General features: G+C 42.9%; 2 protein-coding genes across 10 annotated transcripts in view; one reads left to right on the top strand and one right to left on the bottom strand.

Moving 5' to 3' along the window:
- The window catches only part of LOC144294232 (uncharacterized), a 398,687-nt gene that overhangs the window by 133,151 nt on the left and 242,691 nt on the right, over positions 1-22,845 (bottom strand). The window lies entirely within an intron of this gene.
- SYNDIG1 (synapse differentiation inducing 1) overlaps positions 1-22,845 on the top strand; it is a 188,806-nt gene that overhangs the window by 137,529 nt on the left and 28,432 nt on the right. Inside the window, exon 4 of one of the 8 annotated variants that reach the window (XM_077866054.1) lies at positions 22,324-22,401. The exons of 6 other annotated variants lie outside the window; for them this stretch is intronic. In XM_077866054.1, coding sequence (XP_077722180.1) covers positions 22,324-22,386 — 63 coding nt within the window. In that variant the 3' untranslated portion in view covers positions 22,387-22,401. Of the gene's footprint in view, positions 1-2,250; positions 8,880-22,323; positions 22,402-22,845 lie in introns of those variants that run through there. One more of the 8 variants, XM_077866053.1, reaches the window with a different exon arrangement.

Genomic DNA, 22,845 nt, shown 5'->3' with positions numbered 1-22,845 from the left:
TCACAGCATGGCATGATTTATTATGCATGAATGTTGAATCATGACAAATGGAGTTACTCAAAGTTCAGCTGACATGCTCAAGTCTGGAGGAGACCAGAGCCCTGAATGCAGCTGCCTGGCCTCTCCCGTGGGTGCTCAGGTACCCGGTAGCCATGGGTGTTCTTTGCTGGAGGAGTGTTTTTTTTTATTTTTTTTATTTTTTTTTATTTTTTTTTAATTTTTATTTATTTATGATAGTCACAGAGAGAGAGCGAGAGAGGCAGAGACATAGGCAGAGGGAGAAGCAGGCTCCATGCACCGGGAGCCCGACGTGGGATTCGATCCTGGGTCTCCAGGATCACGCCCTAGGCCAAAGGCAGGCGCTAAACCGCTGCGCCACCCAGGGATCCCTGTGTTTTTTTTTAATAATAAATTTATTTTTTATTGGTGTTCAATTTGCCAACATACAGAATAACACCCAGTGCTCATCCCGTCAGGTGCCCCCCTCAGTGCCTGCCACCCATTCACCCCCACACCCCGCCTACCTCCCCTTCCATCACCCCTAGTTCGTTTCCCAGAGTTAGGAGTCTTCCATGTTCTGTCTCCCTTTCTGATATTTCCTACCCATTTCTTTTCCCTTCCCCTCTATTCCCTTTCACTATTATTTATATTCCCCAAATGAATGAGACCATATAATGTTTGACCTTTGGAGGGGTGTTTATCACTTCCCAGGGAGTGGGTGATGTGCCCACAGATGAAAGGAAGTCGCTCCAGGCAATTTGGCCTTCTGAAGAAGGTTTGTCGCTTCCCTGAGGGCCCTTCCACCCCATTACAGGAGGAAGAGGGGCTGGCATCTCAATTCTTGGGGTAGAGGGACATTTTCTGTCCACGGTGGGTGCTCAGGCACAAATCCTGGAGGACTATCTAGAAATCTGCTCCCACGCATGAATCTTGAGATGCCTAGGATATTCTGGGTGCTACCTGAGTGTTCTCTTGATTTCTGTTCAATTAGAAATTGGACAGAATTCCAATTTGCATTTGCCCACATACAAAGCTCCCTCACCTCTGCCCACCACATCCTCTGGAAATCCTCAGTTCCTCTCTATCCCAAGCTCTTGTCCTAGTGTCTCCCTCAGTCCCTCTGCCTGATTCTAGTGCCTCATGACCTGTTTTCTGATACGTGAAACATGTTCCAGCTCATGACCCTGTTCCAGAGCCTCCCTTTCTAATATATCTACCAAGGCTCCAAGTCAATATTCCTGAGTCAGTAAAGCCCGTGCCCGGCTCTAGCTCACAGACTGCAGGGCTCCCGCTGGTCTGTAGAGCAGACTAGAGCCTCTCTGCCTGGACTCGGGTCTCTACCTCCAACAGCCCATCTTCCCATCAGCCCTAAGACCTGCTCATGGCCCTTGTGCCACTTCCCACAGGAGCTTTCATTCCTCCTACCCTGCGGTCTGCCCACATGGTCTGCAGAAATCCATCCTGGGTGCTCTCTCATCCCCATCTTGTGTGACTAGGCTCTCATGTAGTGTAGCCCCTCCAGGGAAACGCCCTGGGCCTTTCTAGGTGTTTCCGCTCCCTGGTGCCCATCTCACATGGGTGAGGGGAACAGCTTGGCTCCAGACTTACAGGGAATTGGGCCAGACCCATCTTCTTGTGGATGTCAGACGTGATCCCCAAGAGGAGATATACGTGTAATTCAGGAGTTCTAACGTAAAATACAGAGAGTACACGGAACCCTCACTGCTGCCCTGTAATCCTACCTCTTCGTGGGAGTGTTCCTGTTTTATCCAAGTCCATTGCATGACTGTGCTGCTTACATAACCTCTTCATGACAGTGGCAAAAAATTATTGCCCTGGTGAATATTATGTTAATTTATCTGACAAGTTCTCTAAGCGCATGATATGATTGGTTATGTGCAGGTGAGTTCTGCTTGCCTCCGTTCTGGGCATAACAGCTTCTCATAAGAAAGACCAATTCTTTCCAAAAATTCTTCATCATTCCTCATCATTTCAGGAGCAGGGAAGCCCCAAAGTGACACAGTATATCTCACCTGCGAGTGAGCTCTTCCCCAGATAAGTTCTGCTTTTTCACTAGAGAAGGGCAATCTGATTGCAGGTGAAGGTAATGGAGAGGTAGTGGCTTTGATTTAGGTTTTAACCCTATACGGCCAGGACAGAAATTAAGTGCACCCAAAACACCAGCCCCCCTCTGATTGGGAAGATGATGATTAGCCCTCTGACATAGATCTTCTGGTGCTTCTATCTTAGAGCAAAGGAGGAAAGAAGTGCTCACCCATCCTGTGTGACATGGAGCATCACAAGCCAGAAAACCAAAGAAGGCTCTGAGAGCTGGGCTTGCAAATGATCTTGGCACAATTTCTCATCACCTTGCAAAATGACTGATGTTATGTCTCAGGAACTTAACAGAACTCCAAACTTAGGGGAAAAGGCTTAAAGCAGAATCAACCTTAGGTGTGCTTCTAAATATATCTTAACTCATAACAAGTCCCCCTCAGCTCCCAGCAGAGAATTTTAATAGTAGTCTGTCACTATCAAAAAGCGTGAATTAAGGGTTTTAGTTCATGGGGGTCGACAAACAGATGATTATATGAGTCAGGCATTCAGGGCCTGGGAAGGTTCCCTGATCCAGAAACATCGCTGTTTGCCACTCAGGGACAGGGCGTGTCACCCAGCACCATGGCAAGGACAGTAATAGTGGCAGTGGCCATTGTTTCCCAAGCATTTGCATGTGCTAGGCACAGGCTAGACATTTCATGAGCATTATCACACATGTCCCCTGACAATTCTTAGTTGATGGAGAAAAGTGCTTTACAGATGAGGAAACTGAGATTCAAGGAGCTTTAGTAACTGGTCTGAGGCCCCAGTCCATAAAAGCCAATGAGCAGGACCCAGACCTGGGCTGGGAGACCTGTGTCAGAGCAGACACTTTCAACATGTCTGTAACCCAACTCTTTGCAAAGCAAACTGGATGATACCATAGCTCTATGCTGTGCAGATGAAGGGTCTAGGTGTTTGAGGTTGGGATTTAGAAGACCATCTCAGCTGTGTGACCCAGAGATAGTTACCTTTCTGTGGCCTTTAAGATAAGAGAAGATCAGATCAGATAAGGCAGTGGTGCCATCCCAGCACCACAGACAGAACTGTTGTATGCCTGGAAGAAAGAAGGTGATCATGCTCTGCATAGTCAGTGGAATGGTGCCATCTCATACCTGGACAGCCTCTCCATGTCCATATCTGCCTAATATGAACAGGTCTCTGAACAGAAGGGCATCCCCCAACCCCATGCAATCTGCTGGCTGGCCCCTTGGTCAGCTTCCTAAGATACCTGCCTGCCCGTGGGATCCCTGCTGAGAAACACTGGGGCTCTGCAGGGCTAGCAGGATAGAACAGACTCCTCAGCTTGCCAAGGTGAGGACATGTCTACAGCCTGCCCCTGATGTCTTGCCTTCACCCAGCTTCATGCTCCCACTTATTGCAGTTGCCAAAGCCACCTGCCCCACCCCATCTCGGAGGCCCCACCCAGAGGCTCTCCCTTCCTGTCATCATGCAAGAACACCTGCTTATATGAGAGTGAGCATCACCTCCCTGCTAACATCTTTCCAAAGACCCTGAGTGCTGAGTTCTGCTATCTGCCTTGCCGTGTAGCTCCTTGGACAGGAAGCTCTTCTCTAGTTAGATAAAGGGCCCATGATCCCTAGATGACAAGAATATAAATAAGGTTGGAATCTGCATTCTTAGCATCTGGAGGCAGGGGAGGATGGGCTTATGAGGCTTGGGGGTGGCTTGGTGGAAAGGGGATGCTGCCTCCCAAATGGGGTGAGGGCTGCTCACAGTGCTGATTAAAGTTGACAAAGGAAAACACACGGGTGATTGAGGGAGTTATGCATCCCTTTACAACCTTAACATACATCACTAGAGTGTTTAGTATTCAAGGGACCCGTGCCCTGGCAAAGGAGTGTAGTAAATACTCCTCTGTGTGTCTGACTGGTTGGGGTAAACACTAAAACATGGAGGCAGCATCTATGAGGGACTTGGCATGTAAGAGCGCTTTTCCCAAAAGCCTTCCATTCTCATTGGCTGAAAAAAGCAACTTGGGGGGATTAATTTTAAGGTCCCTAATTTAAAATTCTGGAGTGATCAAGGCAATATATTCAATTAGACCTTAGAAATTGAGGCTAGCAAAATGCAGTGAGAAAGGATCACCTACACACAGGAAATGAGCTAATCTTCCACTGGGATCTTTTTTTGGAGGTTGCCAGGGTATAAATAAGACATAAATATGATTAAAGTACTAATTGACAAATTGTCATCAAAGAGAAGTCCTGCTTCGCCTGTTTAAATGCTCGGAATATATTTAGAATATTTATCATGTGTAAATCAATGTAACTCAAACACAGAAGCCCTCTTTTTCAACACGGACGTGTTGAGGAAAATGAACAGAATGTAACAATAGCTTAGAGTTTGGGCGATGTGTCAGGAAAAGCTTCAAAAAATATGAATGGTGAGGTATTTTAAATGCAGTGCTATTACTTTCAAGGACTTCTAGCACCTGGCAATTAAACAGTTTATATTTCAAAGGAGTTTTTTTCAGTGGCCTACTTTAGTAAATGAAAGCTAATCATCAAAATTAACAAACAATTTGTACATGTTTATCAAATTCTTACATACATTAGTGTGAAGTAGTAAGGCCACGTCCTTGCTGATATTTTAACATCCATTTTATTGGTCCTCATAGGTTTTTGTTTCTCCTAATAAAGCTGCCCCTCCCCTCTGCTACTCTCACAAAGCTGCAGGTACCCTAACAGCCATCTGAAATGAGCCAGGGGACAAGAGTCTCTCCAGTGTGGCAGGGGACACAACTTTGAAAATCAAAGACTCCAAGACCCATTTGGAGTCCCTAGGTGGTAACTCAGGCCAGGTCTTCTTACCCTAGGTCCTGCCTCCTTTGAGGGTCTGCTCTGCAGCCCCTTCCTCTCCCTGAACCGGACTCCTACCCCACTGTGAGAGGCCACTTCTGAATTTCTGGACACCCTGCAGGGGGCCTGGGAGCACCCAGATGCTGCTCCACCCACTCCGTCCTCCCTGTGGCCCAGGGCTCAGCGGGCTTCCTCCCTGTCCAGAACACACCTGGACCCCCCTTTTGTTGGTCTCTCCGCACAGGCACCTTTGCAAACAAGACACAGGCCCTCAGTTTACCCCCAACTGGCTGTCCCTGGACAGAGGATCAGCGGGTCTTTCTCTTCTCCATCATCCATCCAGCATGCTGCTCCCCAGAATGCTGAGCGTCCTCCTCTTAACACAGAGAGCAGAGGCTAGTTCCCCTTCTCCTCTTGTCTTAGAGAGGAGGTCCCTGGACTCCTAAGAAGTTGGTGGATATTATTCAGAGCATCTATGAGCTTGGATTGGAAATGAAGTACATCATGATTTTTACCAACATCTAAAAAATATGGCATTTCCTTCAATTATGAATGTAGGCAGCAAACCACATTGTTGTAGCTACATCATCAGTAGAAACCACAATGTCTCCACATCCTAAAGTGTTATTTATGCTTATAACTACTTTGAAAACCCAAGTACTAGTTACTATTTAGTGCCTTCATAAAGTAGCAAATTTGTTAATATAATCACAGTTATGACTTTTTCACAGATTTATTTCAGTGTATTTGGTTCCTATTATAACCTTATACATTTTATTTTGTGAATTTAAAAGCCCAGGGGAAAGCCCATTTATCATAAGGGAACAGGAGAGGATCAGAGTCCCCAGCCTTTCCCGGGAAAGCTATTGGGTTCCTTCTGTCCGAGGGCAAAGGAGAGCCCCAGAGTGTGGTCCTGCCGCATCTCTGCAAGTCAGAGCCCTGGGTCTCACTGGCACGGAGGGCCCCGCCTGCCTCTCCTTCTCTTGCCAAGCTTATTCCTGATCTGGCAAATTATGCTCCTGCTAGCCTGTTACTCTGCCAACATACAAAGCCCCCAAGGAGAAAGACATCATCCCAACAGCACTTTCATTACCTTTATATTTTACTCTTGTCTTTCGAAGCTAGGAAAAGATGTTCTGTATTAAAATGTTCCTTCCCGCAGTGCATAATGCTAATGTCCTCCACATAATAAAGCTAATGGAATATTTTACACACTGAAAATAGACACAGTGACCTTTTCTTCTTTCTGGAAGAGTCTCTTATTTCTTTTCTCTCTCACTCCCTTCCTTCCACCTTGCTTTTTGTTTTGTTTTGTTTAGTTCATTTTGGATGTCAGTCCCCTATAGCCAAGCAACCAGGGCCTTTTCTGGAATTAGTATTTCCTCAGTTGAAGCAACAACAACAACAGAGAAAACCATCAGATAATATAAAGGGCAACAAAAGCACTCATTTCCTCCAGTTATGGCCTCTGCAAAGTATCAGGCTCTTGTATGAGAAGATTCAGACCTTGGGGAGCAGCTGGGAGTGCAGTTCACACCCCAGGTTGGGGGGCTTTTGTTTCAATCAGCCTCCTGTAATTTAGATCTGCCAAAAGGTGTAGAGGGAGGCTGTGGTCTTGGCTTTATCATTTTTTTTCTTTCCAGCTTTATTGAGGCAAAATTAATAAATAAAATTGACGTATTTCACATATATAATGTATCACTTTGTTTGAATGCTGGAACAGTGTGAAAGTTGGTGTTCAGCCTGGAAGTCTGACTTACTGGAACCCCAGCTGAACCTAACCGTCATTGGGTTCCAAGGCTCCTTAACCAGGTTGGGTAGGAAGAACCTAGACTGGGCAGAGGAAGCATATCCTTACACACCCTCGTGGGCAGCTGCCTGGACTGTGCCTCCTCTGAGGAGCAGGCACCTCGGCCACTTCATGCTCAACAGTCACTTGTCATGGTTAAATCTATTCTTTTAATGGTGCCATTATTAAGGGAATTGGAGGCAGCAAGTCACCTGTACAGCATTAATCATGTCTCCTTCATTCCTCAGCATCCAGGAGGTGATGAGAGAAACAAGACAGAGGTCGGCCTTTTTATATCTGGCCCTGGCATGGGACTTACCAAAAAGAATGATCTCTAAGGGAGTGGGAAGTAGGAAGGGGCAAAGGTTAAAGTATTCTCTCTCTATTAATTCTCCAAGCAAGCAAGGCCTTTTCTTCTGGAGATTCTTCTTGTTTCTTACAATGGGAAAGAGGGTAGCAAAGATGTTGAGGCTTCTGAAAGGGGCAACCACACAACAAAGGAAGAGCAAGAAGGAAGCTTCATGGGTCCCAGACACCCCTCAAAATCCTCTTTTCAGCTCCTTCTCCCTCCACCTGCCATCCAGGTGTTCCTGTTCCTAGATAGAAGCTGGTATCTATAAAGGAATGTGCATTTGCACATGAGCACACACACAACCATGCACACACACACAGTTTAGAATCTTACCATACATTGTATATATTTTTAATGTTTGTAAGTCAAATAAATGCAACATTGTGATCACATAATAGTGTACCCTTACTGGCTATAATATTTTCATTAGCTAACCAGACAATAAATCTCCAGGGATAAAAGGGAGGGCATCTCCCAGAACATTCCATATCCCTGACCTCACATGGTGTGACCCAACCCAGATTTCTTGTCTAAACTCACACAGTTCAGTATTCTCTGGTTCAGAGCATCATTGGGGTGGAAGAGAAGGAATGGATGTAACCCTTGCATTCATGAAGCCCGCATGAGCTTGGTACTCTGTCAGGTTCTGCATGTGAGGCAGCCGAGAGCCAGGCAAGTTAAAAATGGACTCAAAAGCCAGCAGCTAATAAGAGGAGAATTTCCCTAGGACTTCTACAGGAAGAGATGAATTCTTCTACCTCAGGGACCTTATATCATTTCCTGCAAACTTCCACCATCTAATTCTTCCTGGTTTTACAGTGAAAATTGAATTTTACATGCAACAACTGCTCCCAGTTTTCTGATAAACCTCTACATTTTATTTCAGCTGCTGATTCAATTATTTCTGGAAAACAAACCACCCTACTCCTAAAAGCAGAAAATGACCATTTCACTATGTTCGTGGTTTATGTGTGTTGGGAGCTTGGGAGGCACCATTTGAATGGTTTGTCTCTGCTACTAAATGTCTGAGAAGGCTTGAGGCTGAGAAGGCTTCCCGGCTTGGGCTGGTTTTGCAACACCAGACACCTCTGGTGTCTTCACCCCAAGTCTGGTAGTTGATGCTGGCTGTCAGCTGGGACTTTAAGCAGATTGCCCACAGGAGTGCCCATTGCATGGCCTTTCCATGAGGTCTCTCCACATGGACTACTTTGAGCTCCTTCATAGCATGGCAGGTAGGTTTCCAAAGCAAGTATCTCAAGCCATTAAGGTGGAGCATAAGGCTTGTATGATCCAGCCTCCAAAACCATGTGGTGGCTTCATGGGTAGAACTTGTACATCATTATCCAGACTCATGGAAGAAAACATAGACATCAAGGCTCTAGAAGAATATGAAGGATGGGAAATATTGCAGCAGCTATTTGGGGGAAAATATAGTCTGTCAGAGATGCTTTGTAAAGATGAAAAAATTAGACACACAACATATTTATACTATATGTTTATAAGAAAATGAATATTGACAGAATGACTTTCTTTCCTAAATATTATATTCAAAGAGAATATGTCAAATTAACAACACTTCTGAGACCTAAAATGCCTTCTATTTTCTGAGGTCATGGCATTATTACAGGCATCTTTATTCAGAAGCAATTATACTTATCAGTGCATGTTGTCATGCATAACAACGATGATAAACATATTGCCCAATGAAGATAGAAGGGCTGAGAGTCTTGTGAATCTTTGATCAGCAAGCAAGGCAAATAGCAGTATATTGGTAAGGCTAAATAATGTCATTAAGTATTTTAAATGATTTAAAAAATAAGCCAAGTTGGCATATTTCTTTAAATATCTGCCACCTGATGCTATGTGTATGTAAAGAAAAGAAAAACAAATTGTGTCAACAAAAGAGCCACCTTAAGCATTTGTTCATCTTCAACATGAATTTCATTTATTATTCTAAAATCAAAGTGCCAGGAAAACCTATCCTATTTGCTTTTGCTACCTAAGTAAATAATTTATCACGTCATAAGTGCATTTTGCTTCAAAGATTTGAGCTTGGCTTAGCACAAAGTTAACACCAATTTGGCACACTCTCTTGTTTTAAGTGACCATTTACAAAATGCATTCTCTCAGATTTGCTGAAATACTGCATTTCTAAGTCAACACTCTGCTTATTCATATTTTTAAATAACTCCTGCTATTTAGGCCCAAGCCTCTTTGATGATGTGACTGTGATGGTCTCGTTGCTTCCTCTGTATTCATATCTGCTACAAGGTTATCTCTGTCATTTTTTTGATAGGGGGGATATCTCTACCTTGGAAGTGTGCCAGAAAGAGTTTATCACTCTTTGTGCAGTGTACCGCAGGCCCACTGTGCACTCGCAAAACAGACTTAGAAGATCAGAGAACACCCCGTCCCACCACATCCTGCCCCTGCTGCATAAGACTCCAGTAAAATAACCATGAATTTGAGTGGGAAAAGATGAATGACAAACTCTATTTGAAGAGTAGTATATAGAGAAACTCCAAAGCTAAGAGGGGGGATGAAAATAAGGACATTAGAGGACTTTGAAGCATTTTTCATACCTAAAACTACAACAAATATCAAAGATGCTCCACTCCTGGCCAAACTAACAAAAACTTTCACACTAAAGGCTTACTTACCTCAATATCTACTGCCCTATATAAAAAAATATTGCAAAGCATGCTGGACATCAAGAAAAGATTGAAAAGATAAACTAATCATAAAAACCAAACTCAAATATGACTCAGATGTCAGTTGGAATTATCAGAGAATTTAAAACTGTGATCAATGTGTTAAAGCTGTAATGAAAAAGGTAGACAACATGCAAGAACAGACAGGTAATGAGCACACAAGAGGAAAACTGTAAAGAAAGAATGGTAGAAGTTAAAAACAGTAACAGAAATGAAGAATGTTTTTGTTGGTTGATTTAACACAGTCAAGGAAAGAATAAGTGAACTTGAAGATAGGAGGTCACCCAAACTAAAACACAAAGGGAAAAAAGAATGGGGGAAAGAAAGAACTGAACATCAAAGAACTAAAGAACTGTAGAAAATGATGCAATGTGTAATGTAATTGAAATACCAAAAGAAGAAGAAACAAGACATATTTAAGGAAATAATGGCCAGGAGTTTTACCAGTATTAGTAACCGAAACCAAACCACTGTTCCAAGAACTACAGAGATGACCAAGCAGAACTGAACAAAAACCAACCAAACAAAAAAACCCAAGAAGTAGATATGACATATTTAAACTGTAAAAATTTGAAAACAAAGAGAAAAAATCTTAAACATTCCTGAAGGTGAATAAAAACACCCACACTCTAGAGAAACAAGGATAAAAATTGGAGCAGATTCCTCATCAGTAACCATGCAATTAAGAATATAGTTGAGTGCAATCTTTTAAAGTGTTAAAGGATAAAAAGATCCTGCAAACCTAGAATTGTATTTCCTTCAACAAAAAAGAGATCTGTGAAAATCTCCTTCAAAAGTCAAGAATAAAGAAAAACTGCTTCAGGGAAACAACTGAAGGAATTTGTTGACAGTCTACAGGAAATATTAAAGTTCTTCAGGCAACAGGAAGATGATACAGGCTAGAAAATCAGATCTGCATATAAAAAAAGGAACAGCAAAAAAAAAAGAATAAATAAAAGTTAAATGTCTTTATTTTTTTAATTTTTTTTTAAATTTTTTAAAATTTTTATTTATTTATGATAGTCACAGAGAGAGAAAGAGAGAGAGGCAGAGACACAGGCAGAGGGAGAAGCAGGCTCCATGCACCGGGAGCCCGATGTGGGATTCGATCCCGGGTCTCCAGGATCGCGCCCTGGGCCAAAGGCAGGCGCCAAACCGCTGCGCCACCCAGGGATCCCTATTTTTTAAATTTATCTCAAAGTTTACTGTTTGAAGCAAGAATAATAACAGTAAATCAGGTGATTATAGCATAAATGAATGTGAAAGCAACAGCTTGTCACGAGCTAAGAGAGGAAGGATGTGAGAAGATTTTCTCATAAGATACCTGCACTGCACATGGGACAGTGTGTTATTATTTGCAAGTAGACTTGGATTGATTTAAACTGATACTATAACCCTTGAGACAACAAGGGTTGACAAGAGTCAAGGGAGACAACAATATATATATATATATTTTAAGATTTTATTCATTCATTCATTCATTCATTCATTCATAAGAGATTCAGAGGGAGAAGCAGGCTCCATGCAGGGAGCCGGATGTGGGACTTGATCCTGGGTCTCCAGGATCACACCCTGGGCCAAAGGCAGGTGCTAAACCGCTGAGCCACCCAGGGATCACCTATATATTTTTTAATTTTTTATTTAAATTCAATTCGCCAACATATAGTATAACACCCAGTGCTCATCCCGTCAAGTGCCTTCCTCAATGCCCGTCACCCAGTCACCCCATCCCCCCACCCACCTCCCCTTCTGCAACCCCTTGTTCGTTTCCCAGAGTTAAGAGTCTCTTATGTTTTGTCACCCTCTCTAATTTTTCCCACTCATTTTCACTCCTTTCCCTTATAATTCCTTTCAGTATTTGTTATATTCCCTGTATTATAATTCCTTTCAGTATTTGTTATATTCCCTGTATGAGTGAAACCATATGATGATTGTCCTTCTCCAATTAACTTACTTCACTCAACATAATACCCTCCAGTTCCATGCAAGTCGAAGCAAATGGTGGGTATTCATCTTTTCTGATGGCTGCGTAATGTTCCATTGTGTATATAGATCACATCTTCTTTATCCATTTGTCTGTCAAAGGACATCGTGGCTCCTTCCATAGTTGGCTATTGTGGACATTGCTGCTATGAACATTGGGGTGTAGGTGTCCTGGTGTTTCATTACATCTGTACCTTTGGCGTAAATACTGAGTAGTACAATTGCTGGGTCATAGGGTAGCTCTATTTTTACCTTCTTGAGGAACCTCCACACTATTTTCCAGAGTAGTTGTACCAGTCCACATTCCCACCAACAGTGCAAGAGGGTTCACCTTTCTCCACATTCTCTCCAACATTTGTTATTTCCTCTCTTGTTAATTTTCACCATACTCACTGAGGTGTGAGGTGGTATCTCATTGTGGTTTTGATTTGTATTTCCCTGATGGCAAGGTGTGCGGAGCATTTTCTCATGTGCTTGTTGGCCACATGTAGATCTTCTTTGGAGAAATGTCTGTTAATGTCTTCTGCCCATTTCATGACTGGATTGTTTGTTTCTTGGGTGTTGAGTTTAATAAGATCTTTATAGATCTTGGATACTAGTCCTTTATCTGATATGTCATTTGTACATATATTCTCCCATTCTGTAGGTTGTCTTTTAGTTTTGTTGACTGTTTCTTTTGCTGTGCAGAAGCTTTTTATCTTGATAAGGTCCCAATAGTTCATTTTTGCTTTTGTTTCCTTTGCCTTCATAGATGTGTCCTGCGAGAAGTTACTGTGGCCAAGTTCAAAAAGAGTGTTGCCTGTGCTCTCCTCTAGGATTTTAATGGATTCTTGTTCTCACATTTAGGTCTTTCAACCATTTTGAGTTTACCTTTGTGTATGGTGTAAGAAATTGGTTCAGTTTCATTCTTCTGTATATGGATGTCCAATTGTTCCCAGCGCCATTTATTGAAGAGACTGTCCTTTTTCCATTGGATATTCTTGCCTGCTTTGTCAAAGATGAGTTGACCATAGAGTTGAGGGCCCATTTCTGGGTTCTCTATTCTGTTCCATTGATCTGTGTGTCTGTTTTTGTGCCAGTAACACACTGTCTTGATGATCACAGCTTTGTAATACAGCTTGAAGTCAGGCACTGTGATGCCCCCAGCTTTGGTTTTCTTTTTCAACATTCCTCTGGCTATTCGCAGTCTTTCCTGGTTCCATACAAGTCTTAAGATTATTTGTTCCAACTCTGTGAAGAAAGCTCATGGTATTTTGATAAGGATTGCATTGAATGTGTCAATTTCCCTGAGTAGCATAGACATTTTCACAATATTTATTTTACAATCCATGAGCATGGAATGTTTTTCCGTCTCTTTACATCTTCCTCAATTTCTTTCACAATTGTCCTGTGGTTTTTAGAGTATAGATTCTTTACCTCTTTGGTTAGGTTTATTTCTAGGTATCTTATGGTTTTTAGTGCAATTATAAATGGGATTGACTCCTTAATTTCTCTTTCTCCAGTCTCAATGTTAGTGTATAGAAATGCAGCTGATTTCTGTGCATTGATTTTGTATCCTACCACTTTGCTGAATTGCTGTATGAGCTCTAGCAATCTTAAGGTGGAGTCTTTTGGGTTTTCTATATACAGTATCATGTCATCTTTGAAGAGGGAGAGTTTGACTTCTTTTCCAATTTGAATGCATTTTATTTCTTTTTGTTGTCTGATTGCTGAGACTAGGACTTCTGAGTGTAAATCATAAGTCAGGAGGATATCAAATGGAATCTTATAAAATGGTCCATTAAAATCACGAAGGCTAAATACAAAGAGGAAAACAGAATCAACAGATACAATAAATATGCAAAATAGCAGCTATAATCCAATTATATTACTGATCACTTAGATATGAGTGGTTTAAACACACCAGTTGAAAAACAGAGATTGTCAGACTTGTTAAAAAAAGAGAGACCCAACGATATGCTATCTATAGTATAAAGTATGTATGGTCTGTATTTAAAGAAACCTACCATAAATGTAAAGACCCAGATATATTAAAATAAATGTTAAAATTAAAACATACTATCCTAACACAAATCAAGATAAAGCAGAAATATCTGTATGAGTTTCAGACAAGGTTTACTTCAGAACAAGGAAGATTTTCAGGGATAAAGAGATACATTGCTTAATGATAAAAGGGTCAACTCTCCAGGAAAGTATCACAACCCTAAATATGTGTGCACTTAAGCACAGAGCGAAGATCTGAGGCAAAATTGTTAGAACTGAAAGGAGAATTGGATACAATTACAGTAGAAGACTTCAGCACCATTGTCATTACTTGATAGACCCACCAGACAGAAGATCAGTAAAGACAAAGATGACCTGAACACTATCAACCAACCTCACCCAAGTGACATTAAAAGAACACCCCATCCAACAAAAGCAGAATGTACCTGCTCTCAAGGGCACAAGAGCATTCAATAAGATAGACCACATTCTGGGCCACAGAACAACTCTTCAAAATTTTTGAAGAATACAAAAAATTCAAAGTACATCCTAGACCACCCAGAAACCAAGATAGAAACCAAGAAGAGAAAGATAGCTAGGGATTTCCCAGATGTTTAGAACTTAAAAATATACACTTCTCAAGAACCCATGGGTCAAAGAAGAAGTTTCAAGAAAAATCTTAAAAGATTCTGACTAAATAGAAATGAAAATAGAACTTAACAAAATCTGTGGGCTGTAGTTAAAGTAGTGCTTAGAAGGGAAATTTATAGCATTAAATGCTTATATAAGCAAAGAAAATAGATCTAAAATTCATAACCTAAACTTTGACCTTAGAAAATTCAAGAAATAAGAATGAATTAAGGCAAAAAGAATGAAGAATATAATTAAAATTAGAGAAGAGAAAAATAACATTGAAAACAGGCAAACAGTAGGAAAAAATCAACAAAATTAAAAGTCACTTCTTTGAAAGGATTTGAAAAGAAAAACCAGTACAATTTTAAAAGATTGATAAAATTAATAAAGCTGTATCCTAACTAACCAATAAAATAGAGTGAGAGAGAGAAAGCAAATGATCTGTATCAAGAGTGAAAAACAGCTGCTACTACTGATGCCTTGGAGAACAAGAGAATTCAACCAATGGTGGGCCACTTTATGCTCATAAATTCAATAACTTAGATGAAAGGGACCAATTCCTTGAAAACAAACTGCTAAAACTAACTGAAGGATGGATAGAGAACTTGAATTGCCCTACCGCTACAAAAGCCACGATTCTCAGGCCTGGCTGCATGTTGGAACCACCTGAGAAACTAGAAAATGTACTGATGCCTAGGTCCCACTCCTGGCAATCTTTATGTGGCTGGGGACAGGGGCTGGAATGGGGCCTGGGCTGGGGACTTCCTGTGTAATAGAAATGCCCAAACTACTACTTCCTGTGTCTCCAACATTCCTGTGTCCTTTGAGCAAAGTGATGTTTCCTGCTCTTCAGGAGCTTTTCTCTTAGTGAATCTTCACTAGTTAAAAATATGAAGTCTCCCAAATTCCAGTGATTAGAGTTGATTTTTATCACTAGCCTTGGAAATGAGAAATAATCCATTCTCAGCAAAATGCTTTGCTGCCAAACTAAAAAGGAAGCCCTTTGTGAACTTGTGTTTTATTCTATGGTCTCACCCCCATACTGAGCACAGGGGCAAAGGAACCATGAAGGGAACACCTTCTCAGGACTTCCTATGAGCAAGACCTCCTCACCCAGATGTGTATAAACATTGCATTATGGAATAAAGTGTTCACAGTTGCTTAGCACAGGGTCTCTGGGGTCCCAAGAGCAAAGTTGGTGATTAAAAATTGAAGAGTACCTGCTCGTGGCTGTGGCAGTATCTTCAGATCTTTTATTCATGTCGTGGGTGTACAATGTGGATGTGAAATCATTTTTAATCATTTGTATTTAGGGCACTTAGATGAGAGGGGGTGGTCGCCAACCAAGAACAAGAAAACTGCATATAGAGGCCAGCGGGCAAACTCTCAGCACAACTCTCCACTGGGCTGTCCTCAGCATGTAAAAAATCTTTGGATAAAAAAGAAAAAGCAGAAAAATTAGCACCCTGATATTTGTGTATTAATATATGAGCCATCATTTGGGGCTACCTCACTCCACGGCTCATTGCTTTATAGCGGAAAGGTTGAAAAGATTTCCAAGTAAAGAAGGCTCTCTATGGCTCACTGAGATTTCTATGAAGCTGAATTTCCAGTCTTCCCTTGGTCATCCCAGCCAAAAGTGAAAGCCAGCCTCAGCGGTCAGAGCTCAGGCAGGAAACAAGTCAAGCACATACTGTACACTCTTCAAAGTCCCCATGTGGACTGCAAGATCTAGACCCTAAAGATAAAGGATGGTGATTTTCTGAGGGTAGTAGTCATTGTGAGCAAGGGAGCACTGCTCTGTAGCTTGGGGACCTGCTCCAGCCAGAACCACTCACACACTGGCTGGAAGAGCCCTTGGGGAGTGAAGTGGAGCCCACAACCATCATATGGAAGAAGATCCCAGCAGATGCTATCAGTGACTGCCCAAGGCCACATGACCAGAGGTGCTCTGACACAACATCTGCTCTGCCCTGCCTCTGCTGTTCCTTCTCAGAGAGCTTTGGACGCTGGCAATGACCCATAGGAACCTGCTGGACTGACATTACACACAAAGGCCAACATCCTCCCTAAAATAGAGCCAGTACATATACCAAAGGGAGATAGAAATACTCCTTAGAAATACAGCTCCAATCAGGTTGGTGAGGAAACCTCTGCAATTACTCAGAAAACAACGATGGGATTTAGAGATTTAATAGGACCCTGAGGGACAGAGCTGTGCCCACCACCATGCTCTGTATCTGTCCTCATCGAATGTCGCGTAAAGGGCCCAGTTGGGGCAGAATGAAAGCAGTGTTTGAGCTGTGGTGTCAGTAGACATTTGTTTTTTTCTTTTGTTGTTTTTTTAAAAGATTTGATTTATTCATGAGACACACACACACAGAGAGAGAGAGAGAGGCAGAGATACAGGCAAAGGGAGAAACAGGCCCCATGCAGGGAGCCTAATGTGGGACTCGATCCTGGGTCCCCAGGATCACGCCCTGGGCTAAAGGCAGGTGCTAAACCTCTGAGCCACCCAGGCTGCCCCGGCAGTAGACATTTGGATGAGAAGCTGCACACTGCCCTTAGATGAGATAAAAGGGTTCCAGCCTGTTCCGTGTGAGCCACTCTGAAGGCAGGGTAGGCAAGGACTCACTTTGTTACTTACCTATGGGTACAAATCTCCCCACCAAAACCTAAAAGACCTCCCCAGAGCAAGGGAAGCATTTCTCTAAAATTCCATGGATGGTGCCTGCTACTTGCCTTGGCGAGACTTCTGAGCCATGTCCTGGGATGAAGACAGGTCCCATGTCCAAGTTCTTAGGCAGGAGTCAAAAACAATGCCTTTGATGTCAGGGCTTTTCAAAGAGTGATAGCAGTTTTAAAATAACAGTGTACCAAAGAGAAAGACAGGGATAGGAAGGAGAGGAAAGGAGGTAGGGAGGAGGAAGAAATCAGGCAGAAAGAAAAGACATGCACCCTAGCTCCTCCAGTGTTCCAGAACTTTCTAGAGTCCACAGTGTATAACCATGCCACAGAAAAGAAGCTCACCATGTCCGGGGAGGTGGATGACTGTGAAGAGCACAGGCAGCTTCCAGGAGCTGACATAGCATCAGGAGCCAAGGTAGAAAATGCAACTGCTCAGGGACACCCATCCCTCTGCCTGGCTCCACACCAGACATTCTGCTGTGTGGTCAGGATGGGCCATGCACAGTCACACAGTCATAAGCTGGATCACAAGCCCAGTGCCACATGGACCAGTTGTATGAATACTTCACTTCTCTATGCCTCATTGTACTCATCCATGAAATGGGAGATGCTGCTGGCAGTGATGATGCCTATGTAAAAACAGTAATATGGAAACTATAGACAGAATGCTGACAACTCAGTGATAAAACAATAGAGACCTTTATAGTTCATTCACAGAGGAGAATATGTGAAGGACCAAGTAGCACAGGAGAAGGTGCTCATCATTACTTATCATCAGAGGAGTACAAATGAAAACCACCATTGCACACATAGTGGAATGGTTAACATTTAAATGCTGACATCACATCACGGGTGAGGATGTGGATCCCTGGGATCCAAACCCACTGCTGGCAGGAGTGTAAGTGCTACAACCACTATGGAAAATGTTCTGACATTTTCTTATAAATGTAAACATCAATCTCCATATTTCACAACCAGATATTTTCCCTAGAGAAATGGACCCAAGGACTCACAGAAAGACCTGTACAAGATTGCTCTTAGCAGCTTCATGCATCATAGACCCAAACTGGGAACAACCTGGTGGTCCATGATCATCCAGAGGCCTGACCTAAAGCCCCCATGATCAGAGAGAGGCTCACCAAGCAGGTCAGTTTATTTGGGATTGCTGAGCCTTTCTGTTTCAAAGACAGCAGGATCCCTTCTTGGGCTACATGCAGCAGTGCCCACGCTCCTGAGACACCGGTTCCTGGAAGCTCTTGTACTCCACCCTTCAGAGTTGGCACTGGCTTCATCCGTCAGCACCTTGGTTGTTAACCACTCTGGGCCACCCATTCTCTGAGGTCTACCTCCCTTCCATTGCTTTTCTAGAAGAATCCCTGAGTCACGGAGTTCCTTTCTAGGATGTAGGTGGTTCTGAAGCATTCAATTGCAGCAATGTTAATACCACACAAATAAAAATTAAGGAAAAAGCTGTCAAGTGTGACAAAAATAACACTATAAAGATTAGAGGATAGCCAGATCCAACAATGACAGGGTCCCAAAAGACTTACTAGCTATGCCACTAATATGAAGTAGGAAAGATTTTTAACTAGTGAGGTCACAGATTCCTGCGTCATCTACAGGGCATTACTGTCTCTAGGATAATGTTGAGAATTCAGTACTTCCCCTAAAAGTCTCACCTGGTGAGCCTCTACCTATCTGTGAAGTACAAGGGAAGCTGTGGAAGTGCTGGCACAGGACTGGCACACCTGGCAGAGCCTATGGTGCAGGTGGCTTTTAATTGACAGTGGAGGAAATCAGAAAACAGGCTCTTGAATGCCCAGGCTGTGGGCCCAGGTTAGGCTGAAACCACACCATGATGTCAGCCACAGCTCAGTGGCTCTGGTGCAGAGCAGAAGTCACCCTGGATGGCTGTGAGAGCTACAGAGGGTGGAAGGACAGCAGAAGGTCATGGAGGGCCATGAAAGGCCTTGACAGCCAGAGCTGCCCCACACCCAAAGCCACAGTAGTCTTATTGTCTTATCAAGAAAACAGCACCATTGGCCACAGTTCCCCAGGACTCAGCCTCCAACACAACATTCCTCATTCTGGAAAGCATTTCCCAAAACTTTTATTTTCAAAGAAAGAAAATATTTGAACCCAGAAATGGGCCCTCAACTCTATGGTCAACTAATATTTGACAAAGAAGGCAAGACTATCCACTGGAAAAAGGACAGTCTCTTAAATAAATGGTGCTGGGAGAATTGGACATCCACATGCAGAAGAATGAAACTGGACCATTCTCTTACACCATAAAGATAAATTCAAAATGGATGAAAGATCTAAATGTGAGACAAGAATCTATCAAAATCCTAGAGGAGAGCACAGGCAACACCCTTTATGAACTTGGCCACAGCAACTTCTTACAAGATACATCTATGCAGGGAAGGGAAATAAAAACAAAAATGAACTATTGGGACTTCATCAAGATAAGAACTTCTGCACAGTAAAAAAAAAAAGTCAAAAAAAACTAAAAGACAACCCATAGAATGGGAGAAGATATTTGCAAATGACATATCAGATAAAGGGCTAGTTTCCAAATTCTATAAAGAACTTATTAAACTCAACAGCAGGGCAGCCTGGGTGGCTCAGCAGTTTAGTGCCACCTTCAGCTCAGGGCGTGATCCTGGAGACCCGGGATTGAGTCCCACTTGGGGCTCCCTGAATGGAGCCTGCTTCTCCCTCTGCCTGTGTCTCTGCCTCTTTCTGTCTTTCTCTGTGTCTCTCATAAATAAATAAATAAATAAATAAATAAATAAATAAATAAATAAATAAATAAAATCTTAAAAAAAAACCACTCAACAGCAAAGAAACAAACAATCCAATCATGAAATGGGCAAAATACATGAACAGACATTTCGCCAAAGGAGACCTACACATGGCCAACAAGCACATGAGAAAATGCTCTGCATCATTGCCATCAAGGAAATACAAATCAAAACCACAATGAGATCCCACCTCACACCAGTGAGAATGGGGAAAATGAACAAGACAGGAAACAACCAATGTTGGAGAGGATGTGGAGAAAGGGGAGCCCTCTTACACTGTCGGTGGGAATGTGAACTGGTGCAGTCACTCTGGAAAACTGTGTGGAGGTTCCTCAAAGAGTTAAAAATAGACCTGCCCTACGACCCAGCAATTGCACTGCTGGGGATTTACCCCAAAGATGCAGATGCAATGAAACGCCGGGACTCCTGCACCCCGATGTTTCTAGCAGGAATGTCCACAATAGCCAAACTGTAGAAGGCGCCTCGGTGTCCAGATGACTGGATAAAGAAGTGACCTGTATATGCAATGAAATATTACTCAGCCATCAGAAAGGATGAGTACCCACTATTTGCTTCAACATGGTTGGAACTGGAGGGTATTAGGCTGAGTGAAGTAAGTGAATCAGAGAAGGACAATCATTATATGGTTTCACTCATACAGGGAATATAAAAAATAGTGAAAGGGATTATAGTGGAAGGAGAGAAAATGAGTGGGAAATATCAGAGAGGGTTACAGAACATGAGAGACTCCTAACTCTGGGAAACAAACAAGAGGTAGTAGAAGGGGAGGTGGACGGGGGGATTGGGTAACTGGGTGATGGGCACTGAGGGGGGCACTTGACAGGATGAGCACTGGGTGTTATACTATATGTTGGCAAATTTAACTCCAGTAAAAATGTATACATATGAAAAAAGAAAGGAGGGACTTTTTTACATTATGGATGCGGTGAAATAATATTAGTTTGTCAGGAATACACTGGAAAGGATTTCAAAGCATAATTTCATGATGTAAGATCTGTTGGCATGTCTGGACCGTTAAGTGTCTCACCTGGAAACAAACAAATAAAAATTGCAGAAAAGAGCCTAATGACTGACTCCCCTTGCCTCCAGCACCTCTCTCTGTAGATAATATGCAAAACCATACCCTGTTAAGCCAGTCCTTTTTTCAATGACCGTTTAAAGAATGGTCATACATAAACTTCCTTGGCTGTTTCTACCATTACCTGACTTTTGTTTTGGTAGTGGACTTGCAGTGTTGATGGTTTCTGGAACCAGGGACCCAAAATTTGGAAGACAGTTTAGATTTCTGGTAGTTACACCAACCAAGATTCTGGAAAATTGTGGGCAAAAGGTCACCACTGTCTGCCTCATATGTCCCTTTGGTCATGTTCTCTGCCCTCAGACAAGACCAGAATGGTTCTTCATTCTCCAAACATACCGCTGAAGTGCAGGCTGCTGGCCATGGGGTGAAGGAGGTTGGGCAGTGAGGAGCTCAGAAATCAGTTCATTTTAAACCTTTCCAGTCATATGGAATTCTTGCCACCTAGACTTAGCACCTAATTTAATTACAGCACCACAACCCCAGTGAAAATATACAGAATGCTAATTGCATCATTTCAATGAGATTTTAATCAAAACTGTCCAGGGACCCTGGCCCCTCCTCTTCTGTTGAAAGTCCAGCTACCAAGTGGGTAATTTGGCTATGGTGAGCCAGGAAAAGCAGCAGGAAACTGTCAGGTATTTTGTGAGTGTTTTGGGGAAGAGAGCAGCAAAGAGTTGTGCCTTTATGAGGAAGCCAGTCTCCTGGAGCTGAGCACTGAGAAAGGAGAGAGGAGTGGGAGAACCTCACAGGCTTCTAGAGACAAGGTCTCATAACCAGTTTCCTCCCTGCTGGAATAAATCTGTGAGAAGCTAAAACAATGTGAAAGAAACCATTGCATTTCAAAAGCCCTGGAGCATACTGTCATGGATGATGTGATGTTTATTTTTTCTTGGCCAATAAATTTACTGTCAGCTTCTGTTGCACAGAGTAATCTTTCCATCATTTCCAGTGGCTCTCATGCTCTGTTCTGGTCCTTGTCTCCCTAGGACACTCAGAAGTGATGAAAGAATTGTGTTTAATATAGATACAATGTGGTTTGGTAACCCGTGGCAAGTTTACTGCCATTATAAATACTTGGTGAGTAGGCAGGTCCAGAAATTGTCTCACGCTGATCAAAGATCATCCCTAGACCAAGAATACCTTTCCCCTGCCAATTTACAGAGCAGGTGTTACAGCCTTAAATGCAAATATGGGATCACTGGCATCTGCCTTCCTCCCCAACATCACCCCTTGGCATTCCCTTTGCACCCTACCCTGACATTTCTCAGCTAGATGTCAGGCCAGCCAAACTTCCCCTCACCTCCAGACTTTCTTGCTGGGTTATCTTCTGGAATTCCTTCTCTCCTTCATCCCCAGGTTGGCCCTTATGAGAATGGTGGGACTCGTTTCAGAGAGAATCTCCTGCAGGCAGCCTTCTGACCTCCTCTACCCCATCTGATTCAGGTGTCCCCAACACCTGCTCCTGGTGATCTGCACAGGCTCCTGTCAAAGCCCTATCATGCAGGATGTGGTTCTCTGCTCTCACTTCTAGGCTACCTGAGATGGAGTGGGCTCCCATGCTCAGGTGTCCTGTCATCTGCTCCCATGGCTTGGGAGCAGTACATGGTTGGGACTCAATTCAGTATTGAGTCGGAGAAATGAGTTTTCACAGTCAGTTTTATTATTTATATGGTGAGGGGAAGTAATGTTATTTTTTTTCCTTTCTTGCTGAAGATACTGCCCAGAAGTGTAAAAAAAGAAACTTTAGGGATCCCTGGGTGGCGCAGCGGTTTAGCGCCTGCCTTTGGCCCAGGGCATGATCCTGGAGACCCGGGATCGAATCCCACATCAGGCTCCCGGTGCATGGAGTCTGCTTCTCCCTCTGCCTATGTCTCTGCC

The sequence above is a fragment of the Canis aureus genome, chromosome 22 (genome assembly GCF_053574225.1).
Source record: "Canis aureus isolate CA01 chromosome 22, VMU_Caureus_v.1.0, whole genome shotgun sequence".
NCBI lineage: Eukaryota > Metazoa > Chordata > Mammalia > Carnivora > Canidae > Canis > Canis aureus.
This window is presented reverse-complemented; position numbering and strand designations above follow the sequence as displayed.